Source organism: Mauremys mutica, chromosome 2, assembly GCF_020497125.1.
Source record: "Mauremys mutica isolate MM-2020 ecotype Southern chromosome 2, ASM2049712v1, whole genome shotgun sequence".
NCBI lineage: Eukaryota > Metazoa > Chordata > Testudines > Geoemydidae > Mauremys > Mauremys mutica.
This window is the reverse complement of record NC_059073.1, coordinates 42,518,297-42,543,049: the sequence shown is the minus strand read 5'-3', so window position 1 is coordinate 42,543,049 and position 24,753 is coordinate 42,518,297. Positions and strand designations below refer to the sequence as shown.

Sequence of the window (24,753 nt, the reverse complement as noted above, 5' to 3'; positions counted from 1 at the left end):
CAGGGGCAGCCGCGATGCCGGCACGGCGCTGCGGGACGCGCCACGCTCCGGCCGGGGCGCCCAGCTGCTGAGCCGACAGGTAGGGCGGCGCGCTCCCCCGGCGGCGGCGGGAGGGCGGGTCGGCGGGCGCGGCGCGCTCCCTGCTGGGGGCCAGGGGCGGCCCCTGGGGAGGACCGGGAGCCCGAGCCGGGCAGCGGGGGGAGTGGCCCCCACGGGGTCTCCCAGCCGGACAAAGTGCCCAGTCCCGGCCCAGCAGCGGCTGCGATTGCGGGGGCGCTACAGGCTGAGGGGAGCAGTCACCGTGCTGCACGGCAGGTGGCTGCTCCCAACACCGGCGCGAGGCAAGCGGAGGCCAGGCAAGCCCCGGGTAACTGGTGATTTCCCAGGGACTCGCAGCCCAGGCTAATCGCACGGTCGCGCTGCGAAACCTCCGAAACAAAGGACCAGCCCTGAGTGTATGTGAGCGGAGGGGGCTGGCTCGGGGTGCCGGGTGGCAATGCCCTGGCTGGTAAAAGGCCAGAAGGAAAGGCAGGAAAGAGGGGAAAGCCCCATGGGTTCGCCCCTGGCGCTGATTTGCGGTTTGATCCCATTCTAGGTCTATTCCCGGCGCCCCTTGGAAGAAGCTCACTATGCCCGGGCAGAGCCTGGAGGATTTCTCTCTGGCTCATTCGGAAGACAATGAGATCAGCATCAACGTCGGAGGCTTTAAGAAAAAGATGCGATCCAACACCCTACTAAGATTTCCCGAAACCAGGCTGGGGAAACTGCTGAGCTGCCACTCAAAGGAGTCGATATTAGAGCTCTGTGACGATTATGATGACGCCAAGAACGAGTTTTACTTTGACCGGAACCCCGAACTTTTCCCCTACGTGTTACATTTTTACAACACCGGCAAGCTCCACGTGATGGGCGAACTCTGCGTGTTCTCCTTCAGCCAGGAGATTGAATACTGGGGCATCAATGAGTTCTTCATTGACTCGTGCTGCAGCTACAGCTACCATGGGAGGAAAATGGAGCCAGATCAAGAGAAATGGGAAGAGCAAAGTGACCGGGAAAGCACCTCGTCTTCCTTTGATGAAATCTTGGCCTTTTACAATGATGCCGCCAAGTTTGACAGACAACCCTTTGGAAACGTCAGGAGGCAACTCTGGCTAGCTCTGGACAATCCCGGCTACTCTGTCTTGAGCCGAATATTTAGCGTCTTGTCAATAGTGGTTGTTCTTGGTTCCATTGTGACCATGTGCCTGAACAGCCTCCCAGACTTCCAGCTGGTTGACAGCTATGGGAAAGCAGAGGAAGATCCTCGGTTTGAAATTGTAGAACATTTTGGCATTGCATGGTTCACATTTGAGCTGATGGCAAGATTTGCAGTGGCTCCTGACTTCTTGAAGTTTTTCAAGCATGCCCTGAATCTGATTGACCTCATGTCCATCCTGCCATTTTACATTACCTTAATTGTTAACTTAGTTGTGGAAAGTAGCCCAGCTTTAGCAAATTTAGGTAGAGTAGCCCAAGTCCTGAGACTAATGAGGATCTTTCGCATCTTAAAACTTGCTCGACATTCAACTGGCCTCAGGTCTCTTGGGGCCACTTTGAAGTATAGCTACAGGGAGGTAGGGCTTCTCTTACTATACCTCTCTGTTGGGATCTCCATATTCTCGGTAGTGGCTTATACCATTGAAAAAGAAGAAAATGAGGGCTTAGCCACTATCCCCGCTTGCTGGTGGTGGGCTACAGTTAGCATGACCACAGTTGGTTATGGAGATGTTGTCCCAGGGACCACTGCTGGCAAATTGACGGCATCTGCATGCATCCTAGCTGGTATCTTGGTGGTAGTGCTTCCTATAACGCTCATCTTCAATAAATTCTCTCACTTTTATAGGCGTCAGAAGCAGCTAGAAAGTGCCATGAGGAGCTGTGATTTTGGTGATGGAATGAAAGAGGTTCCATCAGTCAATTTAAGGGACTATTATGCTTATAAAGTTAAATCCCTTATGGCCAGTTTTACCAATCTGAGCAGGAGTACTCCCAGCGAACTAAGCCTAAATGATTCACTGCATTAGACTGCAGGTCTGACAGCAGTTTGCATGATGTGCACCAAGAGCTGTGTTTATAAACATTTTCCTATTCCTTGTTTTTTTTTCTAGCATATAGTGTTGCTGACATTGCACTAACTTTGCACCTAACAGGAAATTTAGTTGCAAACTGACAGTTTGCACATTTCCATCCTGTTGCATAGAAACAAAATGCTCATTTTTCTAGACAAGTGTTACTGTGTCCATGACACTAGTGCTAGTGTGCAGTGCTGATTTGTTATTTGCTTGTTTCCTTTAGATGTCCTTGTGTGAGCAGAGAAATGAGTTGATCCAGGGGAAAACACACAGCTGTGAAATTAACAATGAAATAATCTGTTTTCACTTACAATGATGTGACAACTCATAATAGCTGTACATTTCCCAGTTAGTTTAAAGCCCTCACAAGGCAGATTTTAAAAAGAGCATTTTAAAGTATCTGACACTAACTGCAAGTTAAAAACTTACCTGTGAATAGTTTACATAGTAACACATTGCCACCTTGTTATGCCTGCTAATACTAATGTTAAGCACCTCTGAAAACACAACTGAGTGTAGCAGTTCAGGGAAAATGGGCTTTTATTCAAGAGCACATGTATTAAAGCACTGGGTGGGCTTTTGAAATTAAACACATAGTGAGATTTTCAAAAGCACGCGGCATTGTCTAACTCTGCTTCCAGCCACATCAGAAGAAAAAAATCCCATTGCCCTCACTGGGAACAGAGATAGGCCAATACTGAGCACTTCTGAAAAACATACCCAAAGCTTTTAAATTATGGGAGCTTTAAGGCCACATTTTCAAAAGTGGCCTACAGCCTTGGTGCTCGTTGCAGCTCCTATTGACTTCAACTGGAGCTGCAGACATTCAGCATCTCTGAAAGTCAGGCCCAAAGGAAGGAAGAAGGAAGTTGGGCTTCAGAGGAAGTTGGGCTCTCCAAAATGGAGGCATCCAACAATTAGAAGCCACATGTGAAAACTTGGGTCTCTCTAGAGAATGGAAATATTCCAAAATGAATGATAAAGGCAGTATTTTAGGAGCTGACATTTACCTACTGAAAGATGACTAATTAAAAAGATAGCATATGTATTTCTGAGATACAGCCTAATTTTGTCAGGGAGGACTGTTTTGATGCTTGGCATGAGAATTAAAACAGGTGTCCATGGTAAATAATCTCATTAAGATTTCTGCAGATGAAACTCTAAGGGAATAAATATAGCTAGTATTTCTACTTAAAAAATGGTTCAGAAAAGGACTCCTGTCTCTCAGTTCAGGAAGAAGCATTAAGGCCAAGACCAAGAAAGGGCACTTATTGGATCAGATCCTCATCAAAGTCATTGGACCAGATGATGTAAAGCAGCTGAGAATCTGACCTAGTATTTGTAAAGTCTGTTTTAAACAAGACAGCAGATCTTGATATTTATCTTGATATGACTCTGCATAAACTAATCTTCTGAGTGCTCAAAGTTGTTTCTCCCTGCCCACTGTAATGGTTTAAGGATCAATACTCTCAGCTCAGACAATGCCCTCTCTACCATACTATCATATTTCCTGTTTACTAGAGAACTGTGCTGTCAGGCAAACTACCAGTACTCAGCTAGCAAAATGGCTCTCTTCTATTCAAACTCTGCTATACTGCCATCCAGTTATCTATTGTTTTCAAGTCAATTTGTAGTATAGCAATTTATGAAGATAAGGTGGGTTCAGAGAATAGATTCAAATTAGGGAGAGTCTTAAAGCACAAAGGCCAAAATTGTCACATTTGGAAGCCTAAAATTAGACATCTAAATAATATTCAGGCACTTGAATAAAAAGGGCCTGATTATCACAGATGCTGAGCATCCACAGCTCACCTTGGGTCAGAAGGACATAGGAGTTGTCAAACCACAGCAGACTAGAGGTCCAGCTAATTCAGTGTGCTGTTTCTGACAGTGGCCAGCACCACATGCTTCAGAAGAAGGTATAAGAACTCTGGAATAGGTAGATGTGGAATAACCTGCCCATAATGCAAATTTCTTCCCAGCCCCCTTCAGTTAGTGGTTGGCTTATGCCCTGAAGGAAGCATGAGCGTTTATATCCCTTCTAAATGTTTATGTTTTAAAAAAATCCTTATTGATGTCCATATATTTCTCTGTAACTTCAGCAGGAGATATGAGTGCTCAGAACCTCAGAAAATTTGGCAGTTTATATTTAAGTTTCTGAATCTGGATTTAGGTGCCTAAATTTAGGCATTCACATTTGAAAAGGTAGGCCAATGCTTTTGCCTCTGGAGGACTGAGATCAATTTCTGTATTGGGTCACAGCTGTAGTTAAATTTGGTGGTCTCAACCTAGTACTGAACTGGAACATTTGGACACTACCGTCAAATCTGGAATGGTAATCAAAAGAAGCACAGCACTAGATTATGGGCATTTCAGGTCAGGACTGATATACCTGGAAAGAAGTATGTGGGAGAGCTTGCATAGCACTTATACACAGAGTAGGCTGAATCCTGCAGAGCTGGCAAAAATTTCCATTGATGCCAAGGATAATTTGGTCTTCATTAGGTTTACCAGTTTGTGGTCTATGCAGAATCTCTCTCTAGCCAGGGGTCTTATTTTCTCAGCTTCACAATCAAAGAATTCACAGAGTTTTTAAAAAAATCCTAAATAGTATATTATTTTTAGGCCAGTTATTTCTGCAGACATGTAGAATTGTCAAAGGGTCACAAATTCCCCCAGCTGTTAGTTTAGCATTGTAAAGTTTGGATTATTTAAATAAGATATATATAATCTTGTCTTACAGATTTATTATTCATAGGGACATTGTTCAGTCATTTCTTCAGAAATTGAATGGAATGTTTCCAAATTGCATTTTATGAAAGAAAATGAAGTTCTCCAAGGAGTCACTATTTTTATTGTATTGGTTGTAAGGAATTTTCATTATTGCTTTTTTTAATATAAGTGCTATGGATCAAAGATGCTAAGTAAATAAAGTACTGCAATTTAGTATGCACTCATTGCCATGATTCATTATGAAAATGATTTTATATAGAACCGTTAATTCAGGAGGATCCCTGCATACTTTACAAACTCTATTTATAGAAGGGAATTACTTCATTCACCACTTAAATACAGTAACTAGTGAGGTGAAGCTTGGTCAGTGTTTAGGACATGAAGTAGCAAATACCATATCCAAAGTTAAACTACAGGTGGACATGTTGGCAGACTGAATGTAATTATCGAAACTTGAAACTTGCCCAGGACGCAAAGAATAACACCGACGAAAACAAGTCAAATGATTGAGTGTGTTGTCATTGTTTTATCCAGTGTCAGAAATGAGTCCTTTACCAAGGCTTACAGCCCTGCTTTTGCAAAATGTGTAATGACTAATGCAATGTGGAGTGGAGGGGGGACCTTAGTTTAGTCTCGCATATAAAATACACAACCCAATAGTACAGTGCACCCTAGCACCATTGGTTCTGATTTAAATGATACAGTAAATCCACCGCTGTAAGGAGGAATGAGATATCGTCTGCCTGCCATTTTATAAAGGCAGCTACTGTAGGGCCCAGTCCTGTGAGATGCTGAGCACCCTCATCTTCTATTAACTGCAATAGCAAAAAAAGATACTGCACATTCTGCAGGAGAAACTCAGCACTTTGCAGGACTGACAGAGGACAGAGAGAAGACAAGCTGTTTGGCCAGCTACTATCCTGCTGGATTTTTTAGATGACTGGGTTTTAAATTTGAGACAGTCTTGTGTCTTATGAAATAGTAGTCCTGCATTCAAGGATGTGAGGTGTAACTGGCAGCACTCCTTTGTATTCTAGGCTTGAAAACTGCCAGGGTCCAAAATCTGCTTGTTATGCAGGTGCTGTCTAATGAAGAGTATTCTACCCGATGTGGACTCGCTCTGCTTTGTAAAGGGCACATTTCCGGTGTCAGAGAAAACACTGAAACATGTTGCTGTTGGATTGCCACGGGCTCGCAGGGGCGAAAGAAAATGCAGGCCTGTTATTTACCAGGCTGCACGTGGCAACAGACTATATTGGTAAGGGATGCAAGGAGAGTGTGGGTCACGATGCAAACTGCAGACACACACACACACTAAACTTAATCAATTTAAAAGTTTTATTGGGGATAATTACAAGGGGTAAGGGAGCAGCGTATGATTAGCTAATAGAGTTAATGAAACTTAAAACACACAATGACTAAAATATCTACTAACAATATTTATAAACAAAGATGCAGCATTTAGTAATAACTGATACTTACAAATACAAACCAATGCATAACGACCGGCAAACGTTGAAGCTCTGTTTGAAACACGTGAGCTGAGAGAGAGGCTTCGAGGTGATCAGGCTCAGTTACGGGCATACACAGGCTACACGGGTATACACAGGATACACGGGTATACACAGGATTCGTTTTTCTTTCTCCTCTCCCTGCCTGCACATGGCAGGCAGGCCATAAAGTACCCACTATGACATCATAGAAGTGTCATAGGGGACGGGGCCCAAAACCTATTTGTGTTCGTTTCTGATTGGCACAAGCAAAGTTAACACCATGTAGGGGAGCAGGTGCCTTAAAGTCTGGCTTCGCCCCCAAAAGGTGAGGAAATGCATATTGGTTTAGAATGCGTTCAACACTGAATGACAAAAGAAGAGGCCAGGGCAATACCGGTATGGGCAAGTTCTATAGGATGCAGACAGGAACTCATCTCAACATGCCCCCGTGCCCTGGCCGAAATAGTTTGGCCGAAAACCTAAACTTCTGAGTCCGACTCCTCATTCCCACCTACGAGGGGATGTGCTTCGGGGGTGGAAGCGATGTAGGCCGAGGCAACAAACTTGTGAATGCAGGCTTTAATGAAGGCACATCCGAGACAGAGAAGAGCGAGCCCAACCAGAAGGGACACAAACAGGGATTGGAAATAGGATTTGTAGGGCGCAAGGCCAAGCCAATCGAGCCATGACCAAAACTGGAAGGACTCTCGTGACTCTCTGACAGTAGAGCTCAACGTTTGCAGGTCTTTAACAATTGAGGACAAATTAGGAGAAATAGAAGGCAAAGAAACGCAACATTTATCAGCAAAGTCAGGATATACTTCAGCAAATTTAGTACAAAATGAGGACGATTGTAACAAATATTGAATCATTAGTCTATTTTGAATACTATACTGAACAAGGGAATTTAACTGCTGATTAATTAGGGAGAGGCCCTTGCCCGTAGTATTAGCAAGCATTTCAATAGCAAGGGATTGAAACAGCACTTGATCACGTAACATCATATAACCAACAGGGTTAAAACTAACAATAGAGGAGGCGAGGGAGGAAGCTGTTGTTTGCAAACGAGTCCAAAAAGAGTGGGTACTACGATGGTGTCGTTGGCCAGATGGCAAGGTATAAATACCTCCGCCCTGTAGATACAGGGTGCCAATGGTGCATATACCCCGGGGGTTGGGAGGAAGCACAGCAAATGCAACATTACCACAAATCCAAAAATGACCGGGTCTTAAAGAAGAAACTGTGGTATGGCTCCACCCATTATTGGTTACAGAATAAAAGCTGGATGCACGATTGATACATGCAGCCTCAGCATGATGCATATGCTGGGCATGAAACAGATACGTATGTGTTATGGAGGTATAGAAGGTTCCAAAAAAATATTATAATTAAGACGATAAGAACAATTAATGGGAGGGGGGTAGGTAAAATTAAGAGTGGGTTTAGTTAGGGAGGTATTAGCATAAGAGAAACTCCACATAGAACAATTAGAATAAGTACCAACCCAAGTAGGGGCTGGGGTTAAACTATTACCAACAAAAACCCAACAATGAGATGCTGGAACTGTAATACTCTCAATTAAAGGAAAGCTATGATCACTTTGACCTGAAGCATTAAGAACTGGAAACACATAAGAATTAAATTGTGAAGAATAATTATTCCAAACACTAGAAGCAGCCCACTGCACATATGGGGAAGAACAATTTACACTAGATATATTAAATGAAGAAAAATTATAAACTATTGGTACAAATTGAAAGGGTAATGGATATTTAGGTGAGAACTGAGTGGAGCAAACAAGACAACCTTCTGGACTCAGCGCTGACAGGGACTGGTTTCCGCTGACCTCCTGCAACCAGTAGGCAGCAAAGCAAGTTTGTAGTCCACCCTCTCCTAAGGGCTCCGTGGGCAAAGATGTTGTGAGGGAGAGCAGTATAACAAATACAAACCAACTATAAAATTAAACCAAAATAAATTTTAAATACAGACACATGCAAATACTTTGAGGGTATTTGAGGGTATACTTTTATGATGCTTTGTTATGTTTGGGAGCCAAAGGTGGAAACCTGTTGAAATTGTTTGGTTAGCTTTATGCATAAATTGTTATTTTAAAACATTTTGGTTATGACAGTCTTATAACTATAATTAAAAGTGCAAACAAGTTTATAAAAATCCCAAACAAGAAATTGACATTTGTTAATATTATCTTTACCTTAATGTTGAGGTTTCCCCTTACATTTTTTTTGAACAACAAATTAAAAAAAAACTTAAAAAACAAAACTGTGATTGATAAAAGAGAATTTCTTTGTTTGGAATTGCATTATTTGTTGAGGCAGAAATATATGTACATATATTTGTAACTGAAACCTTTTTGAACTTTGCACAAAAAATTGGTGTTAATATACTATGATTACACCCCAACCATAATTTTAAAATAGTGTGGTACCACATCTTATATATATATTTTTAAAAGGGTATAAAATTGACTTTTGTTGCAACAAAATAAAAATAATTTTTTGAAAAAAAAAATAGTCACGTGACACACACAACATAGACACAACACACACACATGACATACAGGACAAACTTACAATTAAAAACAAATGGTGCCAAAATTTTATTCATATTTATACAAAATAACACAACCAAAAATAAAAAGTAAAAGGGTTAAACATTTGAATAAATAAATTATTACCTTATTTAAAACTTGTAGCATAAATTTGATAAAAATATATTAGTATTTGCCAAATGTATTGTATTAATTCGGTAACAAGGAATTTTGCATTACTTTATATTTTACATTATTTTAAAACTCTGCTATATGGAAATAAGAAAAGCCCATGTTACAAATATTAGTTAGTGGTTAGAATAAGAAGCAGAGAGTGCACTTCTGTTGCTTGGCAACCATATCTTCAAGAAAGTTAGGAATAATTCCAGCTGTTGCATTCCTGAAGGGTTAAAATAATTAATTTACTGGATTTAAAGTTTTTACCTTGTTTTCTTTTTGTTTCTTGTTTTGTTCCGTTTTCAATTGCTTTATTTTTTGGAGGTTTCTGTAAAACTATAGCTTTTAATTTTTAAAACAAAAAGAGAGAGCCGAAGTGAGGAGAGGCGGAGGAGGGGAAGGGGGGGTGAAGAGCAACCTAGGAAGGTACAGAGACCTGAGCCAAGAAAGATTAACTCCATCAAGGTTAGTTATCGCAATAGGCAAAGCTTTTGCTACAGTTTTAGATTCAGTAAATTCTGGGGCTGTTGGCAGAGCTGGATACAGAGGAGTTTTAGGAGCTTCATATGGGGGTGGCAAAATTTTCTGAGAGGGACTTGGGGGAGGTAGTGATGGGCTCTACCTTTTCTGTCTTCTCCTCATTATCATCTTTAGGAGAGCCTGGGGCTGCCTGTTTAGCTGCAAATATTGTGCCCCCGTGGAGGACAGAGCACAGATCAAGGGCCTTGCATATCATGCTAAACAGGACGGTGGAAACATCCTCAGAGTATCTGCCAGGGTTAAAGGCACAGTATAGCCTTTTAGAGTTTTGCCTGAGCCAAGGGAACAGATCCATTCTATTTTTGGATTGGTCAAATTTTGGCTAGTAAAAAGGTGAAACTGCAAATGTTGGAACTGTTCAGTTTCATCATCTGCGCGGTCTGCAGCGTGCCACGGGCATGGCCCAACTTCCTTGCATCCTGTTCGTGACGCCATGAGGATTGCCACGGGCTCGCAGGGGCGAAAGAAAATGCAGGCCTGTTATTTACCAGGCTGCACGTGGCAACAGACTATATTGGTAAGGGATGCAAGGAGAGTGTGGGTCACGATGCAAACTGCAGACACACACGCACACACACACTAAACTTAATCAATTTAAAAGTTTTATTGGGGATAATTACAAGGGGTAAGGGAGCAGCGTATGATTAGCTAATAGAGTTAATGAAACTTAAAACACACAATGACTAAAATATCTACTAACAATATTTATAAACAAAGATGCAGCATTTAGTAATAACTGATACTTACAAATACAAACCAATGCATAACGACCGGCAAACGTAGAAGCTCTGTTTGAAACACGTGAGCTGAGAGAGAGGCTTCGAGGTGATCAGGCTCGGTTACGGGCATACACAGGATACACGGGTATACACAGGATTCACGGGTATACACAGGATTCATTTTTCTTTCTCCTCTCCCTGCCTGCACATGGCAGGCAGGCCATAAAGTACCCACTATGACATCATAGAAGTGTCATAGGGGACGGGGCCCAAAACCTGTTTGTGTTCGTTTCTGATTGGCACAAGCAAAGTTAACACCATGTAGGGGAGCAGGTGCCTTAAAGTCTGGCTTCGCCCCCAAAAGGTGAGGAAATGCATATTGGTTTAGAATGCGTTCAACACTGAATGACAAAAGAAGAGGCCAGGGCAATACCGGTATGGGCAAGTTCTATAGGATGCAGACAGGAACTCATCTCAACACACTGAAACATGTTGCTGTTGCCCCCTGTTTGCTAAAAGATCTAAAGTGGTTAAATGAGGATTATGGCATTATTTCTAACCAAGTAATTTACTTTGTCTGAGGGATTAAACTTTGTCATGGAGTTCTGATTTTCACTAAATCCCAGGAAAAACTTCCTAACTGTAAGAACATTAAGGCAATGGAACACCCTGCCTAGGGAGGTTGTGGAAGCTCCTTCACTGGAGGTTTTCAAAAGGAGGCTGGATAGCCATGTGTCTTGGATGGTTTAGACACAACAGAGATTATCTTTGCGGTCCCTCCTAACCCTAGGATTCTATAGGGCTGGGCTGACTATTATGGCGTTCCAGGGCTGCCGCTGAAAAGCAATATTTATTTATAGCTTGTGATGAAGCAGTATTTGTTTAGATTTAGTATAAACACTTGTTTTATTATTCATAGATTTTAGTCACTTGCTAGTTGTCTCCTTCTGTGCAGACTGTGTGTTATCCATTTTGAAATCAGACTTTTTCTTATATAATACTGCCCGATCTGTTTCACATTTGTAAATTTAAAAATTGAGAACTTTGTGTTTGTTACTTCACTTTTAGCACTTAAAGTACTGGCACACTCGTGTGCGGGCCTTTATTAAGACAGCGATGATCTATTATATATGTTACCATTTTAATTTTATATCTGGTCCCAACCCTGTACACTCACACCAGTACCCTCAGTAACTCAGGCTTGTGCCACATAATGCAAATTAATGGACAAAGAATCATTAAATTTCATCAAGGGATTACAATTTGATCTAAACTGCAGGACATTCCAAGCATATATTATGATTAAAGAAAAGCCCATATTGTCTTGAAATGATGATAGGTTTCTTTTTAAAACTTGTCATCAGAATATAGTTGTTTAAATATTCTGATCTGAAGAAACATCTTTTGGGGTTAAACAGATGGCGCACAACTCTTGTTTTCTGTTTGGTAGATTAGGGACTAAGCAAAATACCAATAATGTTCCTAGGTGTTAAATCAATTTGACACGACCTTTTATTTCTTCCACAACAAACACTTTCCTTAGAGGCCCCTGCTGTGCACATGTAAGCAGTGTTCTGCATTGGGTTGGTTATCCATTTCCTCTCGTAGCATTTCTGATTTTAATCTACCTTTGATGGTACTTTCAAATAACATTCGACTTTCAATCACCATCCATGTCACCGTGTCGTGCCAGTAAAAGCCTTTTCTTATTTTATGCCTCTCCAGTCGTATCTCACTTTATCACCTCACTTTCAATAAGGTTGCACCAGAGATGAATTTGATCCACTATCTTCTCCTTCCAGCTGTCCACAGCAAGGTGGTGATATAATGATGATCCCCTGCAGTTTCAGAAGTATCTGTCATGAATACGCCTTATATCCAAAAGAAAAAGAAGAAGGGGGAAAAAAAAGAAAGACAGTTCTTCAGTTCTTCCCACCGGAGAATAAAGTACAGTATTCATAGTACAAGCAGCACATAGTGCATTATGCAGAACAATTCATTACATAGCTGGCTTATGGTATGTCTACGCTGCAGCTAGACATCTATGGCTGGCCTGTGTAGCTATTTGGGCCTAGGCTGCAGCCAGGCTCTGGGACCCTCTCACCTCACAGGATCCTAGAGCCTGGGCTCCAACCTGAGCCAAAACATCTATACTGCAGTTAAACAGCCCTGTAGCTCAAGCCTCAGAAGCCTGAGGCAGCTGTAACAGGCCAGCCGCAGGTTTTTAATTGCAGTGTAGACATACCCTGAGAGATTATTTTAGTTTTGTATTCTCCCTTCAGCCCAATTTTTAAGTCTGTTATGATGCTTCATCTACACCCAGGACACCTGATCCCCTCACTATTGTCAAGTGGATCATGAGCCCTCATACACAGAATGATGGGCCATCAGCTGGCAGAAACAACCTCCCACACACTCATGGAAGTGTCTGCCAAGGCCAAGCAACTATAATGAGTTATCTTTGAGCCTGATGAGTGCTCTCTGAGCCTGAACTTGAGCCGGATAAGTGCTGTGGGGTTGATGAGTTATCCCTCAGCCTGAGCCTGATGAGATATCCATGAGCCTGATGACCTGAGGGATCCACATCAATTAATCAGGGTTCAGCCAATCCATAAGCACAGACCTAACCAGGTGATCCCCAAGGCCAGGGATATGGTCTTCCTATGAGAGCAGCCATTCCAGTCTGCTCAACGTCACTCCCTCACTGGGAATATCGTCTGCCACTTGGTGGTTCTGACAGACTGCTCTAGCTCCTGCTCCTGCTCCAGCCTTGTTCCAACCCCATTCTTGATTCCTGCTCTGGTCCCCAGACTGACCACTGCTGCTTCAACCACTAGTCCTGACCACCACTGCTCCAAACACTAGGCCTGACGAACCCACTTCTCAGTTTCTGACAGTTTGAGCAGACTGCCTGATTTTGTGCCCTGCCCCAGCAGTTGAGATGGAGACCCATGGAATGTCCATCACTGAGATGACAGAGTTGGTCCACAGCCTTTGGGATCAAGTTGCCCAGTTGCATCGGGAGAATCCCTCCCTTCACCCAGAGATCGTGCTAGCCCCAGTAACCTCAATAGAGCCAGCCATGGTACCTTTAGAACCCAGCCCAAAGGTTCCATTGCCAGAAAGATTTGATGGGAATCCCCAGGAGTTCTTAACCAGTACTGCCTTTTGTTCCTGATGAATCCTGCAATATATCCCGATGATCAGACCAAGGTGAGGTTTATTATCAGTTTATTGACTGGGGAAGCCCTGGACTGGGCCTCGCAGATCTTGGAACAGCCAGCCCTATTCTCAATAACTTTGATAATTCATCCAGGCCTTCTCTCTAATATTTGATAATCGGAATCGCACGTGTACTGCTGAAGTTGCTTGCAGTTTTTCCAGAAAAGCGTTGCTCCATCTTGACATATGCTGCACATTTTCAGTGTCTGATCGCCGATACAGTGTGGAATGCTGTCTGCCTATTCTGTGGGTATCAGGGCCACTTTGCCGCTGAGAGCCCCCTTAAATTCAGACCTTCAGTGACCTATAATGAGCATATACATCCCCATTAGAGAGTTCGCAGCTGGATGTAACCTCGGAGTTGAATCCTTCAGTGAGGCCCACTCTTCTGTCCAGATGTATCTTGACAGCAGTGAACTGTTTTCCTCCACACCTGCAGGTCTTTCTCCATCTCTGGGTCCAATCTGTGGTGAATTGCACCCAGCTTGACTAGTAGATTCTGGGATGCTGGATTTGCTAAGGCTAATCAACTGCTGGTGAAAAGAAGCCCACCCCAGATCTAGTGGAAACAATCAATGGTAGTATGCTTTCCTCTGGTCTGGTTACCCACGAACCCATGCCCCTCCAGATTGAAATCCAAGATTACCTAGAGACTCTGCAGTTTAATTTATTTAAGTCATCACACTTTCCAATTATGTTTAGTATACCCTGGCTCTCAATGCATGATACACACATCTCATGGAAGATGCTTGAGGTACGATTCAAGTCAAGCTACTGCTAACAATAGTGTCTAGCCAAATCAGGGGCCAAGGAAACAAGAACCAACACCTAGTCCACTGCCATGTATATCAAGCAGATTCAAGAAGCCAACAGCTCCTTAATCCTTGCAAAATATCAAGAGTTTGCTGATGTATTTGATAAAAGGAATGCTGATATTTTACCCCTGCATAGACCTTACAGTCACCCCATCGATCTCCTGCCAGGGGATAAAATTCCATTCAGATGGATTTACTCCTTATCAGAACCAGAACTCAAGGCCCTACAAGAATATCTTGATGAAAATCTTGCAAAGAACTTCATCCATCTATCCACACACATGCCCCAATTTTGTTTGTGAAAAAGGACGTCTCCTTGTGCCTTTGTGTAGACTATCATGCCTTGAACAAAATCACCATCTAGAACAAGTATCTTTTGCCTTTGATCAATGAGCTGTTGGAAAGGATCCGTTCTGCCAAGGTATTTACCAAGAGCGGCATTTACAACCTAGTTTGTATTCAAGAGGGCAACCAATGGAAAACAATGTTTTACATATATTATGGCCATTTTGAATGTCTGCTTATGCCTGTCAGTCTCTCCAATGCCCCAGCCACATTCAGGCACTTTACCAATGATACTTTGAGGAATGTTTTAGACCTGTTCATGATGATCTACCTAGATGACATCCTCATCCAGGGGCGGCTCCAGGCCCCAGCACATCAAGCGCGTGCTTGGGGCGGCAAGCCGCGGGGGGCGCTCTGCCGGCGCCGTGAGGGCAGCAGGCAGACTGCCTCCAGCGGTTTGTCTGCGGAGGGTCCGCTGGTCCCGCGGCTTCGGTGGACCTCCCGCAGGTGTGCCTGCGGTCCCATGGCTTCAGAGGTCCTGCCACAGGCACGCCTGCGGCAGGTCCACCGAAGCCGTGGGACCAGCGGACTCTCCGCAGGCAAACCGCCAGAGGCAGCCTGCCTGGCGTGCTTGGGGCGGCAAAATCCCTAGAGCCGCCCCTGTCCTCATCTTCTCAGAAAGTCAAACTATTCTTGACCAACACATCTGTCTGGTATTCAAGGCTGTCATAAACAGATAGTTAAGGGTTAAAGTCTGTTTTACCTGTAAAGGGTTAACATGCAGTACCTGGTGACCACCTGACCAGAGGACCAATCAGAGATAAGATTTTTTTCAAATCTCTGTGGAGGGAAGCTTTTGTCTGTTTTTTCTTTGTTTGTCGTGAGAACTGTTTTTGGATCTAACAGAGGACAGTCATGTCTCCAAGTTCTCCTGGAGTAGTTTCTACTAATTAATAGTGAGTATTAATTAGAAAGGCGAATTAGTCTTATGATTTGATTTCTACATTTGCAATTGTGTGTTTGCTAAAGGAAATGCTTTATTCCTGTTTGCTGATTTTGCTTTGACTGAGAAAGGGGGGAGGGGGAATTCTCTCCAGAGATTGATAAGGTTATCCCCTATGAGTGTCCAGCTTGGGCTCATAGAGATTCTGTATTTTCTTTTATTCTTTAATAAATTCTTTTCTATTAAGGACTTGTTGGTCTTTCCTTGGGTGGATTCTCAGGGAAAGGGGAGGGGGAGGTATCCCTCTGTAGTTGGATCCCGGTATCTCTCCTAGGAAAAGGGAGGGGGGAGGAAGCAGGGGGAATGGTTTGTTTCTCCTGGGTGTAAGAACTCCATGGATTTGGGGCTCTTGGAATCCCCTAGGATTTTGGGGAAGGACTGTGTCTCAATTCACATTTCCTAATTGAGTGGTGGCAGCTTACTAGATCTAAACTAGGATTTTAGTTTAGAGGGAAACCAAGTCAGGTCCCCACATTGGAGCCCAACAGTTCCAAGTGGGGGTGAGACCTTTGACATGGTGGCAGCGGAGTTTCGAACCCATTGTTACAAGGAGTTTTTTTCAGCTGGGCTACGCTGAAGGGAGCTATTCTCTTCTTCTAGAGCAGGAAAGCAACCTGAGAGAAGAGGGAGTTTACAGTTTCAGCCAGGTTGGCTGGAGGGAATTAAGTTTTCCAGCAGGCTTTGTTGGAAGCAGCTTTTCTTTCTGTTTGCTTGGACAGGCAGCTTGAGGAAAAGGCAGTTTAAATCAGTTTTCAGGGTTAGAAGGAGTTTTTTTTCTCTGCTGGCTATGCTGAGGAAAAACTCTTCCCTAGAGGTGTGTCCTTCCTTTGTGATATCAGGTATCACTCAGGATTCCTAAGGTGGGGGGAAGTGCTCGACAAAGTACATTCCCATCCAGTGGGGAAAACAGGTTTGGGGGGGGGAGACAGAAACCCTCCAGCCAGATTTTTTTTTCCCTGTGTCTTTTGAAATCCTCTGGAGCCAGGGAATACAAATCCCTGAGAGGATTTACTACACTTTTCTCGCAGGTACTAAGTAGCACCAGCCGGTCAGCTGGGCTTATTAGTGTTTTTTTGAAAACATATTTTCAGCTGGGTTTAGCTGGGGGAAATAAGGTTTTCTAACGGGCTGTGTTAGGAAAGGATTTTTTTTTCTTCTTCTTTTCTTTTTTTTTCTTTTTTCTTTGTCTGCTTGAAAACAGCTAGGAAAGAGGTGTAAGTTTTTCTAACAGGCTTTGTTAGAAGGACCCCTACTGTGAGGTACTTAGCAAGTGCTAGAAACAGGACAAACCAGTTTTTTGGTCTTCTCAGTATATCAGCAAACAGCAACTACACATTTGCAAATGAAAAGGTTTTGTTTCTTTTCTATTCAGTCTCTCGGGAATAGAAAGGGTTAGGAATTGGGGGAACCAGTTCACTGAATGCAGAGGGGTGTGACCAGCACCAAAAAGCAACACCAGCAAGCCACACATAAAATTCACTGGTTTCAGAGTAGCAGCCGTGTTAGTCTGTATCCGCAAAAAAAACAGGAGTACTTGTGGCACCTTAAAGACTAACAAATTTATTTTAGCATGAGCTTTCGTGAGCTAAAGCTCACTTCTTCGGATGCATAGAATGGAACACACAGACAGGAGATATTTATTTATATATTTAGATATTTATTTATTTATTTATTTATAGATATTTATTTATAATATTTAGATATTTATATATTTAGATATTTAGATATTTAGATATCTCCTGTCTGTGTGTTCCATTCTATGCATCCGAAGAAGTGAGCTTTAGCTCAAGAAAGCTCATGCTAAAATAAATTTGTTAGTCTTTAAGGTGCCACAAGTACTCCTATAAAATTCACTGACTGCAGAGGGGTGTGGCCAACACCAGAAGGCACTGTTCCCCATCCCAAGAAATTTCCCACCTACATGGCAGGTGAGAACACTGAGGCCTTCTTCAAAAAATTTTAAAAGGACCTGCCATGGGTACAGCATCCCTGAAGACCAGTACAAGGACTGGTCAGGAAAGTGGACTTTTGCTGTCTATGACAATTATTCCATCCCCATGCTACTGGGGGAAAACTTGGCCAACCATGTGCAGCTGGCCAAGAGGGGGGGAGTGGTCACCCGCAGCCAGGCCAAACAAGCAGGCACTCCCATCCCTGTTCCTGAGCCATCCACCAGGACCCGGTCTGTGTTACCAAAGACCCAGACAAAGGTGGTGGAACCGGATCTCATGCCAACAACTACAGCAGCCATAGTACATCCAGTCCCAGGACCGGAACTGGAAAAGCAACCAGCGGCAGAACCAGCGCCAGCACTGACGCCAGCGCTTGCAACTCCACCGCCAGGGGGCGCCAATGGGCCTAAACTGGCAGAAGCAGCAGACAACTCTACCCAAGAGGCTCAGCCAGAGCCTGAAATATCACCTTGTGCACCAGCGCAGAGCGGTTCACAGTCAACGGAAACAACCTCATCACCTACATCGCTCCCACAGGAACTGGTGTCTCCCGCCTCAAGGGAACAGTTCCAGACTGAGCAGGAAGCCGATGACAGCCTTAAGAAAGCTTGGGCGGCGGCACGAAGCAACCCACCGCCTCTCAGCTCTTCTACCCAATTCCAGTTTGTTGTAAAACAAGGACTTTTATATAAGGACATTCTTTCTGGTAAACACCAGGAAGGCCAGCATCCTCAAAGACAGTTGGTAGTTCCAACTAAGTACTGGGACAAGCTCTTAAGCTCGGGCCCTGACATCCCAGTGGGCATTCTGGGGTCAACAAACCAAAGACAGGTTGGGAAAGTCCTTCCACTGGCAGGATGGGCAAGGACGTCGCCAAGTATGTCCGGGCAAATGCATACAAAGTGTTCTTCAATGTCAAATATCTTGTTGTTACATACTTAGTAGTATATGTAATAGTGCATGTGTTTTGTTAATCTGTTTATTTTAAAGTTCTAGAAGGAAATCACCACCAGTAGTTCCCACTGCTGGCGATTTGGGGGGCGTGTCATAAACAGATAGTTAAGGGTTAAAGTCTGTTTTACCTGTAAAGGGTTAACATGCAGTACCTGGTGACCACCTGACCAGAGGACCAATCAGAGATAAGATTTTTTTCAAATCTCTGTGGAGGGAAGCTTTTGTCTGTTTTTTCTTTGTTTGTCGTGAGAACTGTTTTTGGATCTAACAGAGGACAGTCATGTCTCCAAGTTCTCCTGGAGTAGTTTCTACTAATTAATAGTGAGTATTAATTAGAAAGGCGAATTAGTCTTATGATTTGATTTCTACATTTGCAATTGTGTGTTTGCTAAAGGAAATGCTTTATTCCTGTTTGCTGATTTTGCTTTGACTGAGAAAGGGGGGAGGGGGAATTCTCTCCAGAGATTGATAAGGTTATCCCCTATGAGTGTCCAGCTTGGGCTCATAGAGATTCTGTATTTTCTTTTATTCTTTAATAAATTCTTTTCTATTAAGGACTTGTTGGTCTTTCCTTGGGTGGATTCTCAGGGAAAGGGGAGAGGGAGGTATCCCTCTGTAGTTGGATCCCGGTATCTCTCCTAGGAAAAGGGAGGGGGGAGGAAGCAGGGGGAATGGTTTGTTTCTCCTGGGTGTAAGAACTCCATGGATTTGGGGCTCTTGGAATCCCCTAGGATTTTGGGGAAGGACTGTGTCTCAATTCACATTTCCTAATTGAGTGGTGGCAGCTTACTAGATCTAAACTAGGATTTTAGTTTAGAGGGAAACCAAGTCAGGTCCCCACATTGGAGCCCAACAGTTCCAAGTGGGGGTGAGACCTTTGACAAAGGCCCTCCAAGTGAATGACCTGTACTGAAAACCTGAGAAGTGTGAGTTTGATTTCCCCTTGTGTTGACTTCCTAGGCTATGTCATTTCCTCTAATGGATTGTGATTGTGTACTGGATAGCAAGATGGAACGTCCACAAATGTCCAGGCTTCCTGGGGTTTGCTAATTTTTACCTAAGATTCATCAAGGACTTTTTTTTGAAGATGGTGACCCCAATTACCCTTCTGCTCTGGTAGAACACCATATTTCCTTGGAAGCAGGAAGTCCAATCTGCCTTTGAGCTATTAAAAGAAGCATTTACACTGGCACCCACCATGGTACATCCAGACCCACAAAACCTCTCACTGTCAAAGCAGGTGCCTCCAATTATGCAGCTGAAGCAGTGAGAGCACAGCAGCATGAGCCCCAGAATGTGCTCCACCCCTGTGCATTTTATTTCTGGAAACTGACACCCATAGAACAAAACTATCAAATCTGTAACAAAGAACTACTGGCCATCAAGGCTACCTTTGGGGAATAGTGTCACCTCCTGAAAGGTGCATGTTTCCCTGTCCAAGTATGTACAGACCACAAGGACCTGGACAGAACTAGCCCTAGACCAAATGGCGCCCTAGGCAAGGAGCATCTTTGGTGGCCCCCCCCCATACACACACCTCCATTTGTTAAACTTTTGAATACCTTATTTTTATTGCATTTGAATGAATTGGAGAACTTGGAGTGGAGAGTGCTTCCCATGTTGCAAAATGTGACGGATGTTGTCCATTCGACATAGAGGTCTTTATCATTGATGTGCAAACATTCCCCATGTGTCAGCATCTGGTGAAGGGTCGTACATTGTTCAAGAGTGTTTTCCTGTCAGCCGGCAGCTTACTAAGGTCATACCAAAAAAACCCAGGTCTTTTCCTGATGTTTCATTTTCCAAACTTTTCTTTAATGGACACTCACGCAGTGTCAACGAGTGAGCAAAAAACTCCCGCTGGAATCTTTCTTCCAGGCTTCCCATCACCTCATCTCTGTCCTCATAACTAAACTGTCTCTTCTGATAAATACAAGTTTCTTTGAAAACAGGCTTAATTCCTAAGTTTTCTGTCCTTTCTTGCCAATGACAATTCAGTTTCTCACCATTCTCAAACACTCTTTCACAGTGTGACTTTGAGAAGTGTCGCTTCTACTCATTTACTGGAAACATCATATCCTTGATTTTGCCCGGCCCATTCAAAATTGTACGATCAATATTGTCAGAGGTTAGGATTGCCAGCCATAAAGCAGAATCTGCTGTATCGATTTGTGCTGTGCAATTTTTCTCACTGTTGTTTCTGTCATCGTGCAAGGCTGATTCTTCTTTATCGTTTCTTTCCTTTTCATGTAAACCAGATTTTTCTTTTTCATTACTCTGCTTTTCATATGAGCCACATTCTTCTTTATCATCACTCTCCTTTACATTGCCCAGAAAAATTCACAATTCTCCATCATTTCCCTCGCATTTCCATTTCTTATCTTCAGGTAAATCTGCTAATTCCTTAGTAATAGGACTTACATAATTTATACTTCACTTCTCAATTTCTTCTGCAATGGGTAGGGTGACCATATTTCCCTATGCTGAATATGGGACACCTGGTAAAATTACTTGTATTCAAACGAGTTCAATGGCAATCAATCAAAACTATGCAGTACATATGTTCAAATTAACATCAAGTTGACTGAGCCCCCGTTACAAAGAAATATTGTGTAGTTGGATTCTTTTTATTTACTTTCTTATCGTTATGGCTTTAGGGTTCACAGGGGAAGAGGTGACTCACACACTGCAGTACACATCTCTCAGACAGTGGGGGTGGCCGATCAATCCAACTCTCTCTGCCCAGTGCTCTCTGCCCTCAATGCCTGGCTGGGCCCCCAGTACACACTCGCATCTCCTGGTATCTGGCACAGCGTCTTCCCAAGGCAACATGTGGGGGGCATGCAGGGTCACATGCCCCCCCTCCCCAGCTTTCTGCCAGGGTTCACACCAGAATGTGTCCAGCAGCAGCCTTTAGGCACTGTGCAGGAGGGAAGGGACAGGAGCTGGTTCCAACTGCAGGGAGGAGGAGAGGGGAAGGGATGACCAGGCTCATGTCTTTGCAGAGCTCATCTCTTCCCCCATTCTTGTGGCTGGAAGCAGCTTGTCCCTTCCTTCCCACACAGTGTCGAAAGGAGGTAATACCTCCAGGCTGCTTCTGGCCACCAACTGTTCCCTGGCTACAGCGCGGGCAGGAAGAGGTTAAGCACTAAGGATGCATTGTGCACCAGGGCCCAGAGAACCTGATTGCAGGGGCTTCAGTGAACCCGGCCAGAGAGATGGCTCAGCAGGGGAGGGTGCCTAGGGGACAGAGCTGCCCTGCCCTCCCCAGGGGCAGGATCCAGGACAGGGTTTCTGAAAAGGATACTAAAACCCTGCCCAGGGGGCTGCTGTGGAGCATGCAGAGTCATGGTGCAAACAGGCTGGAAATCACTTTCCCCACCACCACCACTCCAGAGCTTAGCTGAGGCATGGAGAGGCTTCCCCATGCCAGTGCTGTGCGGGGCTTTGGCACATGCAGGGCTCGGCTCCTCCTGGCCAGCACCCAGGGCCAGAGGCTCTTGGGCTTTCCTGGGGCACCGGCCCAGCCAGAGGCAGTGGAGGAGGAAGGAGCTTGCAGGCCAGGCTGCTGGTGAGCTGAGCACTCCAATCAGGGGCTGGGAATGGAATGCGCTCTGCCGTGGGGGGGGGGGGGGATATGGAGGAGCAGCAGGTGGGCAGGTGGCTGGTGAGCAGGTATCCAGCCAGCAGCAGTAACCACCAGTACTGATGTGGGGGAGACAGAAAATAGGTGACAATTTGCATGTTTTTAAGAAAAAGTTGGGACACTTTCAGGAGGGCTTAAATATGGGGCTGTCCCTTTAAAAATGAGCTGTCTGGTCACCCTAGCACTGGGATGAGCGCTACTGCTTAAAGCCTCGTCTATGCTGTTCTGTTTCAGATATCTTCCCATCAAATTTTCCTCTTGCTGCAAACTAGATTGCAATTGAGCTTTTTGCTTCCTATACTGAGCTCCTGAAGACTTCTTTGGGAGCAGCTTTTATTTTCTATGCAGGAATATGGACAGAATTTGGGAGAGCAAAAGTCTACATTCTGCAGTCTTAGAAAGTCATCAAACATTACATGTTAAGAATGGCAAAAGAAGTAACAATATTTCTTTTATATTGTTGCATAGACGGATTTGATAGATATCTCTGGTGTCTCATTAAATATGCTTTCAAACTCCATCTAATATCACATCTGACTGAGCATCCCAGTTTGTTTTGCACTTCTGGCAGGAGTTATTCAAGTTCCTGGATGTTGAACTACGTACGGTGCTTCCTCAGCATTTCACTCCCAGATTGATGGACAGACTGAACAAGTGAACCAAATTCTAGAGTAATACCTCGGTGGTTTTATTAATTATCATCAGAATGACTGGGTTTCCCTCCTTCACTTCACTGAATTCATGTACGCTAATTCCAACCATCAATCAATCCACCAGAGTCCTTTTTATGCCAGCTATGGTTTCCACCCTCAGTTTCACCCATCCATGCCATGAGCCTTCTATGTACCTGCTGCCTCTGACCTAGTCAAACACCTTCACTGCATCCAAGAAGAACTGAAATCCCATCTAGAGTTAGCCAAAAGGTGACAAGCATCATGGTGATCTAGATCAGTAGACAGCATAGGCCCGACTCTGTGGGTGCTCTGGGGCTGGAGCACACATGGGGGAAAATTGGTGGGTGCTGTGCACCTACCGGCAGCTCTCTGCCCCAGCTCACCTCCACCTCCGCTCAGCCTCCGTCACCTCCCCTGAGCATGCCGCTTCTCCCCCTAGCTCCCAGTGCTTCCCGCCGTGAAACAGCTGTTTTGCGGCGCCAAGCACTGGGAGGGAGGGGGCAGGAGGGGGAATGCAGCGAGCTCAGGGAAGAGGTGGAGCTGGGGCGGGGATTTGGGGAAGGGGTCCAATAGGGGAAAGGAGGGGGCGGAGTTGGGGCGGGGACTTTGGGGAAGGGGTTAGAATGGGGGCAGGGTGGGGGCGGGGCAGGGGTGGAGTCGGCATGGGGCCAGGGGCGCGAGCACCCACTGGTGCTGGGAAAAGTTGGTGCCTATGGTGGACAGTCCCTCAAATCACAATTGGAGATGAAAGTATGGCTCTCAGCACAGCACTTTGACTGTACCCAGCCTTCAAGGAAGTTGAATTACTGATATCTTGGCCCATTTCAGGTCATACAGCAGATCTGTGGCCTTCAAACTCCAGTTACCTATGGAGATGAAAACGCACCCAGGATTTCATGTCTCCTAATGGAAAAATCACACGGACCACACCTTCCCTGGATGAGTACAACAGTCACCTCTCCTGTCCTGGTCCAGGGCAGGGGTGGCCAACCTGTGGCTCCGGAGCCACACGCGGCTCTTCAGAAGTTAACATGCAGCTCCTTGTATGGGCACCGACTCCGGGGCTGGAACTACAGGTGCCAACTTTCCAATGTGCCGGGGGGGGGTGCTCACTGCTCAACCCCTGGCTCTGCCCCCACTCCACCCCTTCCTGCCCCATCCCCTTAGCCTGCAGTGCCCTCGTGCCTCCCCCTGCCTCAGAGCCTCATGCATGCCACAAAACAGCTGATCAGGAGGTGTGGGGAGGGAGGGGAAGGTGCTGATCGGCGGGGCTGCCGGTGGGTGGGAGGCACTGGGAGCGGGGGTGGGGGAGATGATGGGAGGCTGATGATGTATTACTGTTGCTCTTTGACAATGTACATTGGTAAATTCTGGCTCCTTCTCAGGCTCCGGTTGGCCACCCCTGGTCCAGGGGGATGAGGATTACCTGATGAAGCAGATCTTGGACTCCAAAATTCTCTGAGGAAAGCTCATGTACCTTGTTGACTGGGAGGGTGATGGTCCAGTTGATCATTTGTGGGAGCCAGCTGAAAATATACATGAACACAACCCGCTTCGAGAATTGCATCAGTCACACCCTGGTAACCCTGGTCCAAGGGCCACTGGCAGGCATCTTTGGGGGGTGGAGGTAGTAATGTAATGAGTTATCTCTGGGCCTGAACCTGACAAGTGCTGCTGAGCTGATGAGTCCTTCCTCAGCCCGACTACCTGAGGGCTCCACATCAATCACCCAGGGCTTAGCTAATCCACAGGCACAGGTCTAACCAGGTGACACCAAGGCCAGGGATATAGGCTCACAATCAGAGCAGCCACTCCAGTCTGCTCAATGCCTTGTTGGGAGTATTCCCCGCTGCTTGGTGGTTCTGACGGACTGTTCCTGCT

The 24,753-nt window shown here is 44.8% G+C and overlaps 2 protein-coding genes and 1 long non-coding RNA gene across 3 annotated transcripts in view; 2 read left to right on the top strand and 1 right to left on the bottom strand.

Moving 5' to 3' along the window:
- The window catches only part of NIPAL2 (NIPA like domain containing 2), a 169,785-nt gene extending 163,434 nt beyond the window's left edge, over positions 1–6,351 (bottom strand). The window contains exon 1 of the mRNA XM_045007608.1: positions 6,327–6,351. The gene's annotated coding sequence lies outside the window, so the exon portion shown is untranslated. The remainder of the gene's footprint in view (positions 1–6,326) is intronic.
- Positions 338–2,063, top strand: KCNS2 (potassium voltage-gated channel modifier subfamily S member 2). The gene is made up of 2 exons (XM_045007606.1): positions 338–455; positions 596–2,063. The coding sequence occupies exon 2, from the start codon at positions 630–632 to the stop codon at positions 2,061–2,063; it is 1,434 nt and encodes a 477-aa protein (XP_044863541.1). The 5' UTR covers positions 338–455; positions 596–629.
- Positions 6,352–6,608: 257 nt separating the features above from the next.
- LOC123364652 lies at positions 6,609–23,812 on the top strand. Its single transcript, XR_006577193.1, has 3 exons — positions 6,609–6,662; positions 12,124–12,268; positions 23,701–23,812. It is a non-coding gene; the product is annotated as an uncharacterized LOC123364652 (long non-coding RNA).
- Positions 23,813–24,753: the final 941 nt, after the last annotated feature.

Bases quoted from the DNA above. Each gene is read 5' to 3' on its own strand.
- KCNS2 (XM_045007606.1), top strand. From the start codon at position 630: ATGCCCGGGCAGAGCCTGGAGGATTTCTCTCTGGCTCATTCGGAAGAC.